Here is a 22,875-nt window from a genome sequence, read left to right as displayed (position 1 = left end):
TTTCACTAAATTATCATACCTAGCGTATATTCTGGGAGTACTTGTTAATCATGTTTTATTCATTTGAGAGTGTTCCTCATAAATATGCATTGATCACATAAAAAAGTTAAAAAGATAAAATTTAAAAAGTAGGTGTAATATCTTAGAAAAAACGTAAAAGCTTACTTGCATATTTGATACCGACTAGCTAGAGGAAATGGTATTCGAACCACGTTTAGAACCCTCTACAGTAAGATTCCTTGGAAACAAACCGAGATCATCATAGCGAATTATGCATAACACTACACAGTCATAGGATGCTGTTAAGACTAAGGGACGCAACTTTGAAGAAATTGATTGTCTTTGAGATGTAGTGAGTGAGTTTAGTTTTACGTCGCACTTAACAATATTCCAGCTATATGGCGACGGTCTGTAAATAATCGAGTCTGGACCAGACAATCCAGTGATCAACAACATGAGCATCGATCTGCGCAATTGGGAACCGATGACATGTGTCAGCCAAGTCAGCGAGTCTGACCACCCGATCCCATTAGTCGCCTCTTACGACAAGCATAGTCGCCTTTTATGGCAAGCATGGGTTGCTGAAGGCCTATTCTACCCCGGAACCTTCACGGGTCTTTGAGATGTAAAAATGACACTTATCCTATCGTGTAAGATGACCGAGGGTTCGTCGATGATGTTCCGCGTCGGAGTTGGCAGCATTGATGCTTTTTCTCGAAGGTCATTAATGGCCGAATCTAGGTAAACCGGTAGATGGGCATGTAAACATCGATCACTACAATGATGTCAAATAATGGATGTAAAATAATTCGTCAGCTGTAACCAACAATTTTCGTTAATTCCCTTTGAAATGAGTGAGTGAGTATTGCTGTATACTGCTTCTAACAAATTTTAATCAATACCACAGATGGCGTCGGGGCCGTCGTGTGGACCAGAGGTTAAGGCGTTCACGGGTCATGCTGAAGACCTTGGTTCGTTTCCAAACATAGATACAATATGTGAAACCCATTTCTGGTGTCCCCCGCAGTGATATTGCTGGAACATCGTTAGGCACGGCGTAAAACAAGTATCACTCAATCACTCAATCACAAATGAGAGTCACACATTGAGTCACGTGATGAATGATACCCGGATCAGTTGGTGCAGCCTTACTGGCGGGGCACGACACGCTAGCCAGAAACACAGAGGCATGTCAGGGTTGATCCCTCACGATCAGCGGGACTGCCTTACGAGGTGTAACACCTACTCCAGACACTGAATACAAAAACCCATGTACATGGTGTCTTTACACATATACAATATATAGGTTTCACACACACAAGATGTGTTTACATTGCTGTTTTACAGTTACTAGATACACCACACTGTCACTATACTGTACACATGAATGTTGTCTGAATACAATTAACATCCCAGTATACTAGCTTAGGGAATTCTCAAATGCTTTCATTATAAAATTAATCACAATCTTATCATATTCCTAACTTCAACAATAATATTACACATATTTCATCTAAGCTAAGGTTACATATTTTAAGGTGAATACTAAATCACAATACACATACAAACAATTCATAGACTTATTCTCATTAAAAGATAACATAAAGACATAAAACTCACACCAGCTGAATATACGGAGAAAGCCGCCAACCTGACACACATGCACTTTCCAACTGGTTGCAACTCACAATCTCCAAATCAAACCTTATCTACCTCTAAGCTACCTGATCCACCCAAAGCTTACTACCCAGCCACATACAATAGGCTTTCATTTGCACACCTCAGACACAAGCAATAGTTCAAGATCAAATTTAACACTCCGCATACATTACGCTAATTGTGATCCTTTCTTTCACTGTTTTTTAAGAGCCGGATATTAAACTTCATGGTTTGAGGATAAAATAACATGTGTATTTGTTCGTACTTTTCACATCATTAATCGTGGTATTACATCAACATGTACTTCCTGCTTGGGGAGTTTGGGAACTTAAAGGTTTTACCTGTTGGCCCGCTGCGCTGTATCAGAACTCGTAGGCTTTCTTTGACGTGACACCCTCACATCGTCGTGGAAACAAGAATCATTGTAAGTATCATAAACCCCATGCACATAATAATGTTAGATTCTTAATATATTGCTGCATCTCTTTACCGCGGAAAGGAGTGTAGTTGTCTTTGTATTGCATTCAACGGGACATAATTTCATTCCCTTAACTGCAACCACACCTGTGAACATGGAGATAAGACGATTCAGTCGTGCGTCAATATAAGGACGTTTAAAGTTTATACGAATGAAAGAGTTTCTGCCGATTTTAGGACATGATGTTGATCCACTGTACAATACACCCGACCGTAGTCTGTCGTCTGTTTGTCGTTTGTCTGTATGTCTGTCCGACTGTGACCACTGAGTAAGTGCATATTTCTCTGTATGTGTCTGTGAGTCTGTGCTTTTGTACGCCCACGTATGCGTCTGTATGTGTACAAGCATATGTTGCTGTTTCTGCGTGTGTCTGTGTGCCCCCTCCTCTCTCTCTCTCTCTCTCTCTCTCTCTCTCTCCCTCTCTCTCTCTCCCTCACTCTCTCTCTCTCTGTCTCTCTCTCTCTGTCTCTCTCTCTCTCTCTCTCTCTCTCTCTCTCCTCCTCCCTCTGCATGCACTTCCATGTATATTTTCTGAGCTTTTCAATGTGTCTACGTTGGTTTGTTCCTACGTGTCGCCGTGTCTGAAACTTCTCTGTATTGTTTTTTGTTTTTTGTACACATTTGTTTCTGGGTCTGCGAATTTTCCTGGATGGGGACTGAACAAATAATGTATCTCATAATTCTGAACTACGTTCTGGTTCAATGCACTCTGGGTTCATGGTGCCGAGTCGCTACCTAGTTAGCGGTACGGTACTGGAGCCAGTTCAGACTCCATCAACCTGTGTTTTTGCATCACTATGGATGATATCATCTGCTGATGAGCGCATCCAGCACAACCGATCGCACCCGTCCTATACACATGCAGAAGCAAGTCAACTGTCAATATGAATATAGTCAATTAAAACTATGAAACAAATAACAATATCAACAATACAAGGTTTCGAAGCTTTAATGAGGCCTTGGAAGTTGTAACATTGATGAAACAACTTCTGAGCAAGAGAGAAATCTTGGAAGAAAGATTTGATTTTATCTCTAAAGTTGTGAAGTGTGAGCACCTGAGGCTGGGTTGTTAGCAATATTACTGGAAATGAACGGAACATTGTCTGGGGACAACTTGAAGTCTTAATTGTGCTGAATCCCGACGTATTGATGTATGAGATCTATATGGCCTGATGAGGTTTACCTTTCAATGAATATTTATATAATCTTGTCAGCCTTCATGAGCCTAAACGACTCTTAGATTTTCGTTTCAGATGGGAGCAAAGAGGTCAGGTCAAAGCATCGGATCCTGGAGCTGCATGGAGTATTCTGTGTTTTTGGTCTTCTGTTTTAGTTCAGCTGGATCTGAGAGCTCACCTTCCGGTCCGCTTTGCAGGTGTGAAATTATCAAAAAAGATATCATGCAATGGATTGTATTAACACCAATGTAACCAAAATACCTTCGCCTCCAAAGACAAGGAAACACAAGTACAACTTGTACGTAAACTTCATAGGGAATCATCTTCCACTATTGACTAAGAAATTGTTGGTACCCCTTCAGTTTCCTCCTCACTCGCAATTTCTGAATCTCAGGAGAAACGGTATATTCAGATGTCTTTGAGGAGCTCTGAAGTTTATATGGTTAGGTATAAGTAACAACAATGTAACAAATACCAGTTTTCAGAATGTCTGCTGAGGTTTGAGGAAGCGTCCGTGTCTTCGACTGAATATTAGCTCCAAGCGTTTACCATCTGTAAATCATCATTTCTTTCAACACTTAATAAACGTTTCTGACCTAAAAACATTACAGTGAGGGACAATTCACTCACTGAAATTCTATTTGTAGGCATTGGACTAATTTAACAAGATCTTGGAGGTAATCATACTGCAGACATGAAAAACATTGTGACAGAGAATTATACTTCCGGGTTACATGAACTAGGGATGAATAATAATTACATTCGTAATATTCCTAATTTCTGCATTACTTCTACTAGTTCCTATTTTCCGAAGCTGTATGTTATTCATCTCCAATACAACACGATTAAAAGATTTCATCGCACACATTACGACTGTTTGCATTCATTTACCCATCTGTACGTCGATGGAAATGACTTCAGTATTTTCAGAACAAACCAGTTTTCAGGGCTCCCCAGTTTGTATTTGATATCGCTTGCATGTGTAGGCTGTGGAGTGAAAAGATTAGAAGGCTTTGTTTTCAATGATACTGCTCTTAAAGAATAATCTGTTCTTTAATGAGCAGAATCTGACAGTGTTCCATGGCTGCACATCTCTGGAATTGCTGAACTTACAGGACAGCATTTCCATTTCATGAAAGAGAAACTGTTCGAAACATTGTTCAAAGATCTCAGGTCGCTCAAGATTGTAATCATAGGTAGGGGAGGTTTGTGTAATATCCCAAGAGTCATCACATCGCGTCTGACAAACGTAAGAACTCTGGCAATGTTTGGAAACCATATTCCTTCTTGGGAAGATGGACGACTGGACAACTTGACAAAGTTGGAGGAGCTATTGATGCAGAATAACAGAATGACCCAAATTACACCTCGTTCGTTTCAAGCAGGTTTTATGGCTCGCCCTGGGGAACTGGACCTTACCAATAACATATTCTGTTGCTTCTGTGATATATTGTGGTTTGTACAGTGAATGAACTGGCATGAGGAAAAGCTATGTAAACAAAGTGAATACAAGTGTGAGAGTCCCGACGTACTCAAAAGGAAAATGCTCCTTAACCTGACGTCATATGAAAATAAATGTCTGTTGAGTCGGAATGAACAAATCATTACTCTTTCTGTTGGATGCAACATGATAGTGTTTCTGGTAGTCGGGCGGTCATGTATCGTTACCGATGGCACATCCGATACTTCACCTACATGGTCAGATACAGTCAACGTCAGGAGGTGGACGCCACTGACTAAGAATATGACGCACTTGTTGCCTACTCCTGATCGTCATTGGGTCATTAGCCATCTATTGCCAATTCTTGAAGAGAATGAACACCTTAAACTTTGTGTTCACGATAGAGACTTCCAGGTTGGTCAGGAGGTGGACACCGTCGACTACGGCTACAACTACGACGCATTTGTTGCATACTCTGCACCTGATCGAGTCTGGGTAATAAAAGTTCTCCTTCCGGTTCTTGAAGATAATGAGGGCCTGAAACTTTGTTCACGATAGAGACTTACAGGTTGGTAAATTAATCATTGATCATATAGTGGATTCAATTCAAGAAAGTCGCAAAATTACGATTGTCCTGTCCAATGAGTTTGCCCAGAGTGGGTGGTGCCAGTTTGAGCTCAATCTCATCCAGCGTCACGTGCTGGAGAATGGACAGCGCCTCCTGGTGGTGGTCATGTTGGAGGAGATAGACACACGTCACGAGAGCCATGTTGCAGACGACAACCTACCTGATGTGGGGAGAGGAAGATAATGCTAGAAAAGCCTTCTTCAACAGACTGAGGATGTTACTTCGTAGTCCAACCAGAGATGCAGGGAACAGGTGATTGTCTGTTTAGTATGTATAACATGCAGTGCAGTACTCCGTGTAATGCAAGGTAAGACGTAAATTGACTTAATGTTGTCGGGAGGAGATTACACGCATGTCATTGTTACATGTTTTGTCCATAACCTTGCTGTCATTGCTCTTTATTATCGTTTGCTGAAGAATGGTGATAACTTACTATTCATTGTCTCATAGCTGAGACATATAAGCAAAGTTACCAGACATTTCAGCCTAGTTTATTGCTTTCATGCTCACAATTTATATCTGCAGTTCTTGCTTTCATTTCTTCTACATTTTTCTTTTGCCTTATTGAATTATTGTGTCATATACAGTGACACGTCATCGTTTAGGTCTAAACTGCTCCCAGTTTATCCTGAAAGTCACAAATGCTAGGATTCAAATGCTATTGATATTTGGGAAACAATCCAGAAATCACGATCTGTGACAAACGGGATTATTATCAGTTCTTAATTCGTGCAAATAGTCCATATGATAGTACATTAAGTCATGATTCTGTTACTGATTCTTCTGTTTTATGCTCCATTGTCACCATGCATTCTGTTGTATGCTTAATTTGCCTCACACATTCTACACCTTTGTTCATTTAAATCACAATTTTATATTTTGCTTTATTTAACTCACACATTCTGCGGTATACCTTATTTACCCCCCACACTCTGTGATAAGCTTCATGTATAACCTCACAGATTCACACATTCACACATTGTATACTATGCTTCAGTTACCTCACACATTCTATAGTATGCTTCTTCTTCATCATAAATTCTATATTATGCTTCAGTTACCTCACACTTTCTATTTTCCCCTCCATTTACCTCGCACATTCTATGCTACGCTTCATTTTCATCACACATTCTCTGCGTCATTTACCTCACACATTCTGTATTCTACTTTATTAGTTTCATTTATTACCCCACACAGCCTATAATATGTTTCATTTATCTCACACATGCTATATTATGCTTCAGTTGTCACACATTCTATATTTTGTGCTTCATTTACATTACACATTCTATGCTATGCTTCATTTACCTCACACATTCTGTATTATGCTTCATTTACTTCACACATCGTATGTTTTGTTTCATTTACATCACACAATCCATATCATACCTTATTTACTTCACACATACTATATTATGCTTCATTTACACCAGCCAGTCTATATTAGGCTTCACCCAGGCAAATACCGATTACCAGAACAAGATGGATACACGAAATAATAAGAACCAGGCAGTTTAGCAGGTGGGTGATAATCAAGCCTGAAAGCTGCTTTGACATAGAAAACCAAGAAGTATCCCACGCCGGCCTCTTTAGCTCTAGAAATAACTTCTCAGTCAACAGCTGTGTCATCACAACTGAAGCTCACCTGGACGATACTTCATAAGCGCTTTTTACAGAATAAATTCTGTTTTGCTATGATTTAAATTGGGTTTGTTTGGGTTTGTTTTTTTTTGTTTTGTTTTTGTTTTTAATTTTTTTATAACAAGTAGACGTGTGTCTATAACGTGAAGCGGATTGCTATTCTTGACAATATGACATATTTGCTCATTTATAAACACCTGATGCATGATGTCAATCAAGCTGGGGTCTATGCAGGTAGTTAACGTAAAGTGCGACGATCTATATTAGTTACTGGTGATCTACAGTTCGTTTTTATTGTATTTTTCCGTTTAATGATATCTGTTTCCTTGATAACGTGCTAGTTTTCACTTGATATCTGTGTTAGGACACGCAGACTTGGTTGACACATGTCATCGTATCTTAATTGACTGATCGATGCTCATACTGAAACTGAAACGTGTAGTCTTGAAAAGCAACCGTTGCCAAACAGCTGAGGTTACGTGTAACAGGGACAAAAAAAGGCATGAATCATATTTAATGCTACAGTTAGGTATTTTAAATGCAATCTTCCGTATTCAACAACTCCAGCACTACAATGCAAACAATGCCTTTTGTTTAATATTACAAACTAGGGCATTTTCAGACACAGGTTAAATACACTTTTAATACACCGAAATTGAAAACCCAGAGGCTATTGTAGAATTTATAGCCTCAAGTTAGTGAGTGGCTTTAAGTCGGTAAGAACAGTTGTCCATTAAATGATGGTATGGCTGCTTAATGTAGGAGGGAATCCCGAGGTGACGAAGGTGATGAGATATTCACCACTTTGGTGAAACCTATCAACAATGGTATGGTTTGGCAAAGAAGAAAAAGTATACAGGGATTCACACCCAGTCATATGATTCTGGCGTGCCCAAGGGAGGCAGCCCAGATCCGGGATGATCTGGTCATCATTGCTCCATATCCCAAAAGAACATAACTGGTCATGTTTTTGGTGGGTGTTTTCATTCTGACAGGAATTAACCAGCTTTGTTGCAATAATTTCTTGGGTGAACCTAAGGATTATATAATGGTGACACTTCTTGTTTCGGAATATCAATGTATTAACATGGTGGAAATGCACAATATTTTATAAAGATTATATGACAGAATATTTTATTGAAATATCGAAATGCTACACGTGCCACATCTTCAGTCTGCCAAGGGTCACACTGATAACGAAGGTCCAAGACCAGTATCTTGTAAGTGTCAACAGATAGAGGTAGGCTAATCCAATTTATCGAGTACTTCACTCGTGGTCACACCGATAACGAATGTCCAAGACCAATATCTTGTATGTGTCAGCAGATGCATCGTGTCTTTCGCTTGTCAACGCCGTTGTGGTCAAATACGTTATGAAAATCTTTATGTAATTCTGACAGATAGAGTAACTTAACTTCGCAGTAGGTACGTTATCGGTAGTCGAATTAGGCAATAGGATTTAGATATAACAACTTATCAGCAATATTATCAGTAAACCCGATTAGCTATGACAACTGGGAAAGGGTATAAAACAGGGACGACCACAGTCACAAATCATCCTGTGACTGTGGCGTAATAAACTCCTTGTTTATTCACTCAGGTAAGACCCTTTACTTTCTTCTGTTCAATACTGTTCAATGTTTTCTGTAAAACATTTTTGCTATAGTGACCACATGTTAAGATCCTTGGCAAGGTCGTTATGTTTAGGTGGAACGTGGTCGTTAATATATTTTAGACTGTATTACTCTCTATTGCTCTGTTCAGGAGCGGCTAGGTACCCTAGTGGTTAGAGCGTTTGTTCGTCAAGCTGAAAGCCCGGGTTCGATTCCCCACGTGGGCACAATGTGTTAAGCCCATTTCTGGTGTCCTAAGCTATTGCTGAAATATTGTTAAAAGCGCTGTAAAACCCAAATCGCTCCCTGTATTGCTGTTCATGTTTTGTCTGTTTGATAATAGTGGTTTCGTGGCTGTCGTAGAGCGTGTCGTGTATTGTTTAAATTATTGTATTATGAGTAAATACTTTCCCGTGTTGAATGATCCTGGTATAATGTATAGAGTGTGTTCGACACTGTGTATTTCATTATGTACTGCGTAATGTTGTTTTGGATATGCTAGTATTATAAGATGTATGAACGAAATTGTGTTGATGTTATGTGTTAGAAATGTATCTTGATTTATGTAGTATGTGTCGTGTACATCGACGTATGATGATTATGTACTTTGTATAGCAGCATGTAATGATAATGTATCTTGGCAACTGATTACTGATTGTCAATATGTTCTAATAATCATTTGTACCTAATTATGTAAAAATCATCCTGTGACTGTGGCGTAATAAACTCCTTGTTTATTTACTCAGGTTCTCGTGTTGTGTGTGGGTTGGTATAGTTACACCTCCTAGCTGCTAAGCGAGCTGATTCCCCAAACTCGCGAGTTAACAAATGTTTTAACTTCACAAGACTCACACCTTATCTATTTTGTATACTTATGAAGATCAGGGTAAGAACTACTTAGGTGACCCATGCTTGTTATAAGAGGTGATTAACGGGATCGGATGGTCAGGCTCGCTGACTTGATTGGCACATGTTATCATATCCTAACTGTGCATATCCGCCATCTTAATGCAGGAATATTGCTGAGTGCGATAACAAACAAGCACACAATATTTTCACAAAAAATCATAATGAAGCAAACACCGGTAGCTTGTCCTGAAGTGCTAGATCCGTCAGCACTGTTACCAAATAAATGGGTTCTGAAGTTTTACTGAGTAAAGCAGCGTTTTCACAGTGACATATAGTACTAACATTAGAGGTTTCCTTGACCAAGTAAGTTGTATAAAAGACCTCTTGCAACGGTATTTAAGTTTTATTGCGACGTATCGTTTCAGTGATAGGGACATCCCGTAGAAAATGGAGGTGTCAGATATAAACCCGAACGTGGATGTGGCAAGTCAGAGCAAACCGAGAATCGGACCCACGTACACCCAAGGGAAGCAACTCCGCAGGACTTTTTCCGCATTGACATTAACACAAAGATTTTACGCTACTTATACTATATATAGGCGATCTCATCCTTGAACAGAGGACACAGTGTAGCCAGTGATTGAAGAGTTGTTCCTCTTAGTTGATGAAAGGATCCTCTTATGAAACACTTGATTCATGGAAATGATTTTTTTTATTAGAATTAGCATGTAACTCAAATGTATGACTATTAATGTGTCGATTGTTGTACATATCGTATTTTACTGCTAACGTATGTACAACTAGCATGCACCGTGGTGGGTAACTGTGACCGTGGCAGTCTTCCCAGACCTGGAACATATGAATGTAAACACATAAATCTGGAATGTAGTTATGTGAATACATAGAACTGGAACATAAGCATGTAAACACATAGAACTGGAACATAGGTATGTAAACACATAAATCTGAAACATAGGTATGTAAACACATAAATCTGAAACAGAGGTTTGTAAACACATGAACCTGGAAAAGAGGTATGTGAACAAATCAAACTGGAACACAGGTATGTAAACACATAAAACTGGGGGTGGATGGGTGGGGACATCATTCAGAGACTCTTGTGTTTACCTTGTTGTTAAAGATGTTATTGTTATCTATAGTTGTTGTTTTTGTTGTTTGTTGTGTTTTGTTGTTGTGTGTTTTGATAATACTATGTACTCTGTGGGCGTTACATTACTACTTCCAAAGCTGTTACTAGGCGGTTTGCGCGACCCAAAAGATCCGTACATCCGCTTTACAAGTATCCCTTTAAACAGCTTCTGAGTGGAGTGAGTGCAATGTGGACAAAGTGCTTTCCCATGGACACAACACCGTATGAGACCCAAGTCACAAATTGTTGGTGTTTCCGGGTCTTTGGCGTGACAGGCCAGCAACCTAACCACTACATAATTGTGCTGTGTTGTTGATATTGTTGGGTTTATTCAGTTTGGCGTTGATCTTAGATAATAGTCCATATTTAAATTTCTGAAGTTGTGACTTACATGCAAAGCCTCACCCCCATTTCGCAAGAATTCGAGTATGTCACTCCGTCAGATCCACAGATGGGTGCGTAATTCCGTGGACATGCTCTCAGACATAGGCGAGGGTCGACCGCACCAGTCACTGTTAAAGTAGTAGGATAAGTTATTTATAGTTTATGTCAAAGTTCCTTTCCGAACACTGATGACAACATGTTTCAATGCCCGGTACTAATCCAAGATAACCACGTTTGAAAGCTTCACCAAAGTTACGATATTGAAATTGTTACAATTTAGGATTTCCTTCCACATAACCTTGCACACAATGAAATAACTCCCTGGCTTCACCGATTGTTTGTTCACAGTGACAACTCGAACTCCAAGTTGGTTGGTTAACGCTGCACTCAGCAATATTCCGCCTATATGGCAGATATGGTCGCTATATAATAGAGGGAGGTGGGGTAGCCTGATGGTTTAAGCCTCCGCTCATGTCGCTGAAGACCTGAGTTCGATTCCCTACATGGCTTCAATGTGTGAAGCCCATATCTGGTGTCCCGCCGTGATACTGGTGGGTTATTGCTAAAAGCGGCGTAAAACTAAATTCACTCACTCACCCACATACAACGTATCTAGTCAGTAATGCAACGCGCCAGTCATTCAAACACGTAGTTGTGGTTACATTTCGAAACGTTCCGAGATTCGTTAAATCGCTACGGGCCTTCGCAAACCATACCCACTTGCTCACTCTAAGTAATAGAGTCTGGACCTGACAATCCAGTGGCCAACATCATCAGCATCGATCTAAACAATTGATAGTTGACGTGTTAGCAAGACTGGCCAGTTGATCCCCGTTAGTTGTCTTTTACGTCAAGCTTTAATACGCTGAAACTGTCACTGCCACGTCATGGCATCCGGTACTAACCACAGATTTGCGATTGAGATATTGTCTTTAGCCGTCAAACCAATAGTTAACTCGGTGCACGCATAAACACTCACTGGCACACACCCACACACGCACGCACGCATGCATGCATACGCACACGCACACGCACACGCACACGCACACGCAAAGAAAAGAAACATACACACACTTACACTCAACCAGATACCTACACATGTATACAAACAGATATATGTACACACACACACACACACACACACACACACACACACACACACACACACACACACACACACACACACACACACACACACACACACACACACACACACACACACACACACACACATGCATATACTCAGCCTCACAGATTATTAACTACACATGCCGTGATTGTTGTTTATTTCAGCATGCGCTACTAATAGGTTCACTATTGGTCTTGTTATGAATAAACTTACCATATTATAAAAGCAACGGTTATACTCACCAGTCAGAAGCAGGACACAAAAGACGAAGGCTCGCAACATGGTGTATACTCGTGTCTCTAATGCACAAATGTCGAGTTCTTTAGTTTTATCTGTTCCAGCCTGTTTATCTACTGTCACAGAGATAGACTTTATCAGAGCTTTTTTCGTTGTTGGAACCAAGATAACACGAACTAAAATGATTCGAACGTGGTTTGGAATGTCCTGTGACTGCACGACTATTCTCATAGCTATATTGAAGAGTGAGTGAGTGCGTTACACTTGCATTATTTCAGCCATATAGCGAGAACGTATGTCAGAGAGAGTGAGTGAGTGAGTGAGTTTGGTTTTACGCCTCTTTTAGCAATATTCCAGCAATATCACGGCGGGGGACACCAGAAAATGGGCCTCACACATTGTATCCATGTGGGGAATCGAACCCGGGTCTTCGGCGTAACGAGCGAACGCTTTAACCACTAGGCTACCCCACCGCCCCCACGTATGTCAGAGGTAAGTTATGTAGGTCATTCATGTGATATTGTGTTGTATCGTAAAGTGTTGCATTTGTTTGCATGATTGTTTGTTGTTCAACTCCACACTCATCAATATCCCATCTTTGTCGGTAGTCTGTAAAGAAACGAGTCTGGACTAGACAACCTAGTGATCAACATCATGAGCATCCATCTGTGCAGCTGAGATGACATGTGTCAGCGACCCTAATCAACCGTTCCCGGTTACGACAAGAATGGTTGCTGAAGACCAATTCTAATCAGGATCTTCACGGTTCTGATGCATTGCAATTCGGCAAGAGTAAATGTTTATAATTCAGGACAGTAAGCAGTAAACACCATTGTATCGAACGTAGTGTGAAACAAATGCATCCGTGCGAACTCCAGAGTCATCGTTTTGAGGTTGTGTCGAATCACGGATAATTCGAAATTGTAGGCGTCGTGCAATTAATGCGAAACTGTTCATAACTGCTCCTATGCCTGCGTGGTGTAGATTTTAGAGCGTCCGGGCGGAAGGTCACGGGATCGATTCCTGGCAGTGTGAAACCGAAAGACGTTAAAATATGGTACTTATTGGTTCCTGGCTGGCACTGACTGGTCGGCTTGGAGTCAGCATAATGTATTTGAGTGGTGTTTTCATGCTTAACTGCGGCAAGATATCTCAGTGAACTAGCACTACAAAACTAGCTGAAGTCTGGGATAGTACACCGCCATATAAATGGAATATTGCTGAGTGAGGCGTAAAACTCACTAACTCACCGAACTGGGATAGTACAAGTAGCCGCAGATACATACGCAAACACTTTGTCATGAGAGTACGTCGTTAAACCCCTTTCACCTCAACTCACCTCACCTCACCTCACCTCACCTCACCTCACGACTGAGCCAAATGTTCGGATCAGACAGTGCAAGACTTATACACACCATGTCGGCATGGGGCAACAATACGAACAAGTAATCATGGAAGGGTCGCCTGACTACCTGTATGTATGGGGTGTTGCTTTACTTTTCCGATGAGTATGTCACCTCATACCTCATTCTACATGCCCACGAAGCACATACACAATAAAGGACACCTCCTTTGGAAAATCTCGAAAATGCCAGTGTAATATTCTGCGTGTGTGTACAGGGCTAATGGCTAAAACTAGCGGCGTGACCCTCACGTTATCCGCACTGTATGCGAAAGGATCCGGCGTTATGTGACATAGTCGATGATTAACCTGAGATGACCAGACTTGAACCTTTCGGTTAGAATTCATATCGAGATCTTCCCGATCTCCGCCTCACCCCATTCTGAGACTGACAATGAAGCTTCCTTTGTATCTATTGCTGTTACAGTGTGGCATCAAGGAATGGTGCGATACCTATACCAGTCCACAATAATTATTCAACGCTTACCAAACTGTACAACATTCAAGGTCTCAATAAAGCTTTAAGAATGTGTTTCAGACCTGTGAAAGAAATTTCCGAATCTGACGTTTTGGTGAAATGTAGATCAGGCATTTGCAGCTCTGGCACAATAATCCAGTGACCAACATCATGAGCATCTATCTACACAAATGGGATACGATGCCATATACGTCAGCGATCCTGCCAACTGCATCCCGCTAGTCGCTTCTTACAACAAGCATGACTTACTGACTGCCAGTTCTGACCCTGACCATCTTGGTCCAGATACTAGTGAATGTGTGAGCGTATTTCTACACCGCTTTTATGATTTCAGCAATATCACGCCGTGAGACACCAGAAATTGGCTTCAAACATTGTGGTTATGTGGGATTCAAACTCGGGTCTTCTGTGTGACGAGCGGACGTAAACTCATACTCCCTCGTTGTGACAATGAATGTATGAAAAGAAGGGATGTAACTCATGTAAGAGTGATATTTCTGACGTGGGCACTATAATCTTCAGCTCAGCCCCTGCATCGGCGAGGGTTAATGAATGCGGAAATGTCTCTTTTCATGTGACTGAAAGATCGTAGAAATTTGGAGAAAGTAACACAAAGAAAATGAAGAAAAGTTTGTTCAGATTGAAAAGTGTCAAAAGATTATTTTCCTCAAATATGTTATCAGTAAGAAATGTACGTGAGGGGCATAAAAAGTTGTATACCTATCCTAAAGTAAGTGCATACGTATCCTAGTATAAATTCATACGTATCCTAAAGTAAGTACATACGTATTCTACAGGAAGTACATGCGTATTCTACAGGAAGTACATGCTATCCTACAGCGAATGTCTACGTGTCTCAGAGTAAGTGCCTCCTATCATAAATTCAGTAAATACGCATAATAGAGTAAGTACACACGCATCAGCTGTGAACAAACAGGGCCCCGTTCCTCAAAGCAATTGTAACGGTTCAATAGTCGGACGTCTATCTTGAAGTATGGGAGTTAGAATCGTCTTGGCGCTACGGTCGCTTTGAGGAACGGGACCCAGTAACCGACACGATATCTTGTCCCATACACATGGCCGCCACATAGCTGGAATATTGCCGAGTGCGGCTTAAAAATAGACTCGCAATACCCGTACACATGATGTACCCAACACAAGATTTGTCCATGTGTGTTTGTTATAACCAGATATTGCTATTACAGCGATCCTCAAACTGGAGGGACAGTGGGGGTAGCCTAGTGGTTGCAGCGTTTCCTCTTCATGCCGAAAACCAGGGTTCGATTCCCTACATGACTGCAATGTTGGAAGCCCATTTCTACTGTCCCCCCTCCTTGAAACTGCTGGAATATTGCTTTAATTTCAGCGGCGTAAAACAACACTCACTCTCAGATCTAGACGATACTGCATGTGGATGGTGAATGTGGATACCTGACATGGGAACCGTCTGAAGGGGATCGGGTGGTTACAATGAGCGAAGGAACCTCACTCATGCTATCAACCCCTGATATCCGAGATCGTGACGGTTCTGAAGTTCATGAAAAGAGGCATGCGAATGATTTTGAAATCCTGGGAAATTCTCGGTCACGAATAAATGCAGCAAAATATGTTCCTGTAGGGCATGTTGGCCACACGTAACCTTTCCTGTTGAACTATTTTATTGCGATTAAATGTCGGTTCTCGTATGTACTAAATGTGAGTGTTTTCCAGCCATACCGCGACGGGAGACACCAGAAATGGATGGCATATCCGAGTCTTCGACGTGAAGCACAAACGCTTCAACCACCATGCTCTCCCACCGCCCACCATGCTAAATGTAAATATGTAATACTTCACTCACGGTGGTACAAAAAAAAATTATAACAATAGTGGGTTTGTTCACTTTAGGTCGTGAAACTTCATTGCATAATGGCCTACCATTGTCCCTTTTTGGATAAAGGCTCATAATCCAGAGAGCTCATATAAACTGAAATTCAATTCTTAAGTACGGGGACATAAGTTGTAATTAATGGTTTATACAATACGCATGATGAAATAAGGAAGTCATACCTGGAAAATCAGAATTTATTTCCTGTACAAAAGTAATCAGTGAAAGAATGAGTGACGCTCTGATTCACTAATTGTCTGACATATAGACAACTTGTTCAAAATATGGTAAAAACGTGTGATTCGAACTTACCGGTAGAGCTAAAAATGAGATCACTGCAGGTATATTTTTTCATTTTTGTTTCGAACCTCTGATGACTCGAAGCATTTACGCAGGCCCCTTCCACGTGGATTTTTGACTGGTTAAATGAGACCTATGGTCTCACCTTAGGCAAGTGAGCTTGTTCAAAAATTGCCTCTGTTCACGACGTCTTGTCTAATGAAATCCATGTTAGGCCAGTAACATTTTGAAGTTACGAGCCCTGATGTCTGGCTGGTATTTTGACTTATTTCATTCACTGATTTCAAACTCCGAGTCGCATGGCGTACATACATATAATTATCACCATTAAGTTTAAGTGGTAACAGGGGCGGATAACTCTAAATCAAAGTGAACGAATCGTGTAATTTGCGCTAAGCATTTATAAACGGAAGTTACAGAACTATCAATGGCCACACCGATACAAATTTTTCGTTTCTACCATCGAATAATTGCAATCGGAGATTCAAGAAGTGTAGTAAACCCATCAATACTTGGATGCATGGTTACAGCTATACTGTGGGACGTGTACAGCGTTTTGCAGAGGAGGGCACCGTTCAGAAAGGGCATGGGACACAAATCACTTTAGCACGTTTTCACGAGAGTTTCAGTGAATACATATATATGAAGCACACCATGACGTTACATGAACTCATCGTTTATGTATTGCAGCCCTCGGTATTTGAACACCGAAAAGGGCACGATGAAGTTTCATGAACACATCGTTTATGTATATAGCAACTTCTTTTTCATTGGTTATACAACATTTCAGAGCTAATTCATCCCCCTTCACCAGGTGAATGCTGAGTCAATGTACATGTTGAGTATTTAGACATATAACATGTTTACACACCACAAAGCGGGAGAATGTATCATGAATACAAAACAAATTGTTATCCATAAAAAGTATCATGCGACCTGCCTTTCCAGCAGACTTTCATGAGCTTTCATGCATTGTACATTTATGTAATGACTGCATGGGGAAAAAAGGTAGAAATAGAACTTATTTAGAAACATGTAGACTAGACTGACAATGTCCTTGCCCGTGTACGTTTTGTGACATTGCGAAGCAACATCCTCAGTCTGTTGAAGAAAGCTTTCCTAGCATAATCTTCCTCTCCCCACATCAGGTAGGTTGTCGTCTGCAACATGGCTCTCATAGCTTTGGTCACGTGACATGAGTCTATCTCCTCCAGCATGACCACCACCAGGAGGCGCTGTCCATTCTCCAGCACGTGACGCTGGATGAGATTGAGCTCAAACTGGCACCACCCACTCTGGGCAAACTCATTGGACAGGACAATCATAATTTTGCGACTTTCTTGAATTGAATCCACTATATTATCAACGATTAATTTACCAACCTGGAAGTCTCTATCGTGAACACAAAGTTTTAGGCCCTCCTTATCTTCAAGAACTGGAAGGAGAGTTTTTATTACCCAGGGTCGATCAGGTGCAGAGTAGGCAACAAATGCGTCGTAGCTGTAGTCGTAGTCGCCGGTGTCCACCTCCTGACGTTTATTGTATCTGACCATGTAAATGAAGTATCGGATGTGCCAACGGTAACGATACATGACCGCTCCTACTACCAGGAACACTATGAGCACAATACTCAAGGTGAGAGTTGTAATTTTCGCATCCATATCCAATAAACACGAAATCTCCGACATTTCCAAATCAAGCAAGTTTCGTCCTTTCTGGTTCGATGGGCTTGAACAGGTGTATTTACGCTTGAACTCTGGATACTTTATAAAACCAAACTTTTCGGGTTCGTTGCGCATCCATTCAACTAACCAGTATATATTGCATGTGCAAGAAAGTGGATTCGACATGAGATAGACTTTCATCAAATTCCTTCTTATGGGTTGAAAAGTTGATTCATCTATGGTAGCTATTTCATTGCTGGACATAAACAATTTCTTCAAACTAGTCATATTTTGTAATGGCTTTAAATCTGAAATTATATTTCCATACAGGGCAAGACTTTCAATTCTGGTTAATTTTTCAGTTATAACGCGGGGTATATACGGTAAATAATTTCCTCCCATGACTAAAACCCTCAGAGAAGTAAGACCACCAAGCAGTATGTTGAAATCCTCATCCGTAGTGATTCGGAAAATATTATCATTAAGGTTCAATAATTCTAAGGATGAACACCCTTCAAACAGACGTAAGTCATTTTCTTTAGATATCACCCCCTTATGAAACCATTTATGATTATTCCGAAAATATATTTGTTTCAATGCCGAATTATTGAACACGGCTCGTTCAATAGTTCGCATTGCACATCCCACGTACGAAAGGGTGATCTTGTTTATGTTTGGAAGCATCGAAAACTGATTAGATTTTAGCTCTGGGAATAGATTACCATTTAAGTAGAAATGCGTGAGAGTAGTTAGACACTTGTAATGAGTTCGGTGTAAATGTCTCATATCATTCCACTGAATTTTGAGGATTTTAAGGTTTGGGAAACGTGAACTCCTGTTTTCTTGGAAACAGAAATCCGGAAAGCCATAAAAGCGATTGTTGTCAAGATTTAGATATGTCAAGGATGTAAACCTGGCGTTGTGAAGCTTTATATCTGTTAAATTGTTTCCCCCAAAATCAAGTGAGGTCATAAGATTTAGTCTCATTAGTGCAGTTGTAGGGAAGCACTTGGTATTGTTCAGAAATATCAGGCTGAAATCAGCCATACTTTCTAAGTGTTCAAAAAAATCATCAGACACATTTTGAAGGTTCATGGAGCTGATATTCAATGCCTTCATTTGTGTCTTGGTCATTCCATAGAATGATTCCTTCAAAATTCCCTCATTTATGACGTTTTCTGAGAGGTCAAGCGTTTCCAAATAGTTCAAAGTACCAAATGCGTCCTTGGCGACGTGTTCGATGGCATTCCGTTTCAGACTAAGAGTGACGATTCTGTATGGAGAATACACAGCCAGAGTAGAATTTAAGATATCGGGAAATATGCCATTCTCCAAATACACGGCTGTGGGCGTTTTCTTGGACTCTATTGGGGGTAATGGTAAAGGGACCTGTCTTAAGTCCAAGTTATTGCAGCGCATTGTAACAATAATGTGTTCATATCTAAACTTAATCTCTGACCGATTGCAGACACATCTCGGGTCACATTCCAGTCTCTTCCTGAACGGCACCCTCGTTGATGACGTCAACACCCACATTAGCACTGAAACGATGGCTACACGCTGGAAATGTTCCATCATCTTTCTGTGTCTTGGAATGACCTGATTGAAATTCTGAAACGCGATGTGTAAAGTGAGAGTGTGTGGTTCTGATGTCGATTCAAACATTAGCAAATCAGCAAATGTGAAGGAAAACCCACAAGCAGTCGAAACTGATTTTTTGATATATTGTATTCACAGAGAAAACGATTAGGAACAAATCCTCCAACTTACCCTTCACCTTGGTATTACATGAGCAATTTATATAACTAAAGCAGACAGATAGTGCACAAGAAATTGGTATTAGGAAACGAATTGGAGCTCACGCAGAATAATATCAATACGCTCCACAAATCGCTTTGTCACACAATGTCTCCCAATGTTTGAGATACAATCGATCATTCTTTCATACCAAGATTTCAAACAACGTCATACGATTCAAGTTCAGAAGTTGTGCAAGCAAAACCTCACCATTCAACACATCAGTAAACTTTCAAAATGTTCAGTGGATGATATTTCAAAATTTACTGACCAAATGATGTCCGATGAAATTTTTGACTTGTAAAAAAAAGTTTCAGATGACCAAGTCTCTGCATGTATTTGTGACAGGTTCCAAAGATGTTGCAGGATACGTTAATCTTTTCGCGACCACCTGGTGTCATCTCCATTCGATAGTGATTCCTAAACACATACTCTGTCATCGTTACTCTTGCTGTCTGGGGTGTCTGGTCAAGGCCCGATTATTTACAGACTGTTACAAACAAGCAAACAAGCACATGCTAATGAAATACACGAACTGAAGAATCGACTCTTCAGATATCTCATATGGAAAGCGTTCTGTTGCTTGTATTGAAGACAAGAAGAGGAGGTCAGAAGTTCTAGAAATTCATTTCGTGTTGGCTCTTTCAGATTCTATACCTTAGATTTGTGAACGGTGTGGATATGAAACGTCAACGGAATCTCCAGACCTTCTTCTACGGACTGTTAAAACAACACAGCTGTGAAAACAATTTCCATCGTCACTAACGAGTATAAACGTATAAGTGTTTCTTACCTGACAATGAACTGATCGATGGATCAACCTATGCTGACTCGAAAGAATATTCGCGTTGTTGTCGTTTTACAAACTGAAAAAAAAATAATTAATGCACACTGTATAACTGAAGACATTCTGCTGAAAATAAGCTGCATTATTTGAAGGCAGTCATGCAGTATCTGGAGGTTGTGTGCAGGGATAAGGCAATATCCAAGGGTTGTGTGGAGGGATAAGGCAGTATCTAGGAATTGTGTGGAGGGTTGAGGCCGTATCTGCAGGTTGTGTGGAGGGCTGAGGTAGTATCTGCAGGTTGTATGCAGGGCTGAAGCAGTATATGCAGATTGTGTGTAGGGATGAGGCAGTATCTGCGGGTTTTGTGCAAGGATAAGGCGATATATGTAAGTTGTATGCAGGGATTAGGCGATATATGGAGATGTAGAGTGATGAGGCAATATCTAGTGGTTGTGTGGAGGGATGAAGCAGTATCCGCAGGTTGTGTGGAGGGATGGGGCACTATCTGCAGGTTGTGTGCAGGGATAAGGCAGCATCTGGAGGTCGTGGGCAGTGATGAGACAGAATGTGGATGTTGTGTGGAGTGATGAAGCAGTACTTGGAGGTTGTGTGGAGCATGAGGCGGTAGTTGGGGGGTATATGGAGTGCTGAGGCAGTATCTTTTGTTAATGTGGAGTGATGTGGCAGCATTTGAAGGTTGGGGGGAGGGAAGAGGAAGTATACTGAGTTTTTGTAGAGGAATGAGACAACATTTGAAGGGAAGCGTTGTTATTGAGGTTGTGTGGAGGGATGATGCAGTATCTCGAGGTTGTGCGGAGTGGTGCGACAGTATTTGAAGGATGCGTAATGGGATGAAACAGTTTCTGGAAGTTGTGTGGATGGGTGTGGCAGTATTTGGAGGCTGGGGGAACAGATGATTCAATATATTGAGGTTGAATGTCGGAAAGAGGCAGCATTTGAAATTTGTTTGGATGGATAAGAAGCTACCTAGAAGTTGTTTCGTGGGATGCTTCATTTTTTGTAGGTTGTGTGGAGGGATGAGGTAGTATTTTGAGGTTGTTTGGATTGATGAGGCCCAAACTGGAGGTTGTATGAAGGGAAGAGGGAGTTTCTGAAGGCTGTGTGCATGTGGAATGTGTGTCTGTAAAAGAACTGACTAAAGCGTCAGTCTTGTGATCGAGCGAGGTTGAGTTATCGGGATCGAGCCCACTTGTGACCGGGTGTGAAAACCAAGGAGTCAACAATGGGTGCAGACTCTTTCGGTGCCGTTCCTTTGTGGAAAGGGATTTTGTAATATGTGGAGATTGTTGGGAGGAATGAGGCAACGTTTGGAGGTTGTGTGGAGGGATGATGCAGCATTTGACGGTTGTTTTAGTATGTGAAGGTTTTGTGATGAGATGAGTCAACATGTGGAGGCTGTGCTGGAGGATGAGGCAGTATCTTTAGGTTGTGTTGAGGGATGAGGCAGTATCTGCAGGTTGTGTGGAGGGATGAGGCAGTATCTGCAGGTTGTGTGGATGGGTGAGGCAGTATTTGGAGGTTGTATGGAGGGATGAGGGAGCATTTGGAGGTTGTGTGGAGTGATGGAACAGCATTGTGACATTGGAGGGATGCTGCACTATGAGGAGGTTGTGTGAAGGGATTAGGTAGTATTTGGAGTTTGTACTTACGGATGAAGCAGTATACGTGGTTATTCGGAATGAGAGAGTAGCATTTTATGGTCGTGAGATGGGTAGAGTTAGTATATTGTGGTTGTGTGGAAGAATGATACAGTATCTCGGGGGAGTGATAAGGGATGATGTCATATCTTGAGGTTGTGCGGAAGGATGAGGCAGCATTTGGGATTTATGACGACGGATAAGGCACTTACAGTTTGCACAGATGGATGAGGAACTCTCTGGAGATTTTTTCGAGGGTATCTGTCATTTTTAGAGGGTGTTTGGAGGGATGAGGTGATATCTGGAGGTTGTTTGGACTGATGAGGTTTGGGGTTGTGATAAGGGATGAGGCAGTATTGGGAGGCTGTGAAGATGGATAAGGTAGTCCACTGAGTTGTTTCAAGGGATCGGACAGTGTTTAAAAGTTGTGTATAGTGATGTGGCAGTTTGTGGAATTTGTGAGAAGGAATGATTCAGTAAACTGAGTTTGTGTGACATGAAGAGATAGTATTGGAAGGTGGGTAGGAGGGATGAG

General features: G+C 41.1%; 2 protein-coding genes and 1 pseudogene across 2 annotated transcripts; 2 read left to right on the top strand and 1 right to left on the bottom strand.

The window, feature by feature from the left end:
* Window positions 1-4,009: 4,009 nt before the first annotated feature.
* LOC137274196 (leucine-rich repeat-containing protein 70-like) lies at window positions 4,010-4,783 on the top strand (annotated as a pseudogene).
* Window positions 4,784-4,858: 75 nt separating this feature from the next.
* Window positions 4,859-5,640, top strand: LOC137274189 (toll-like receptor 2). Its single transcript, XM_067807241.1, is given in 5 exon segments — window positions 4,859-4,964; window positions 4,967-5,037; window positions 5,183-5,304; window positions 5,306-5,515; window positions 5,517-5,640. Coding segments are annotated over 5 exon segments (633 nt in total).
* Window positions 5,641-16,317: 10,677 nt separating this feature from the next.
* LOC137281556 (toll-like receptor 3) lies at window positions 16,318-19,678 on the bottom strand. The gene has a single exon (XM_067812864.1). The coding sequence runs from the start codon at window positions 19,674-19,676 to the stop codon at window positions 17,475-17,477; it is 2,202 nt and encodes a 733-aa protein (XP_067668965.1). The 5' UTR covers window positions 19,677-19,678; the 3' UTR covers window positions 16,318-17,474.
* Between the last annotated feature and the right edge of the window lie 3,197 nt (window positions 19,679-22,875).

This window comes from Haliotis asinina, chromosome 1 (assembly GCF_037392515.1).
Source record: "Haliotis asinina isolate JCU_RB_2024 chromosome 1, JCU_Hal_asi_v2, whole genome shotgun sequence".
NCBI classification, from domain to species: Eukaryota; Metazoa; Mollusca; class Gastropoda; order Lepetellida; family Haliotidae; genus Haliotis; species Haliotis asinina.
The sequence above is the reverse complement of the archived record's forward strand: the minus strand, read 5'-3'. Positions and strand labels throughout refer to the sequence as shown.

Excerpts from the sequence above, each read along its gene's own strand:
- LOC137281556 (XM_067812864.1), bottom strand. The coding sequence starts at position 19,676 with ATGATGGAACATTTCCAGCGTGTAGCCATCGTTTCAGTGCTAATGTGG.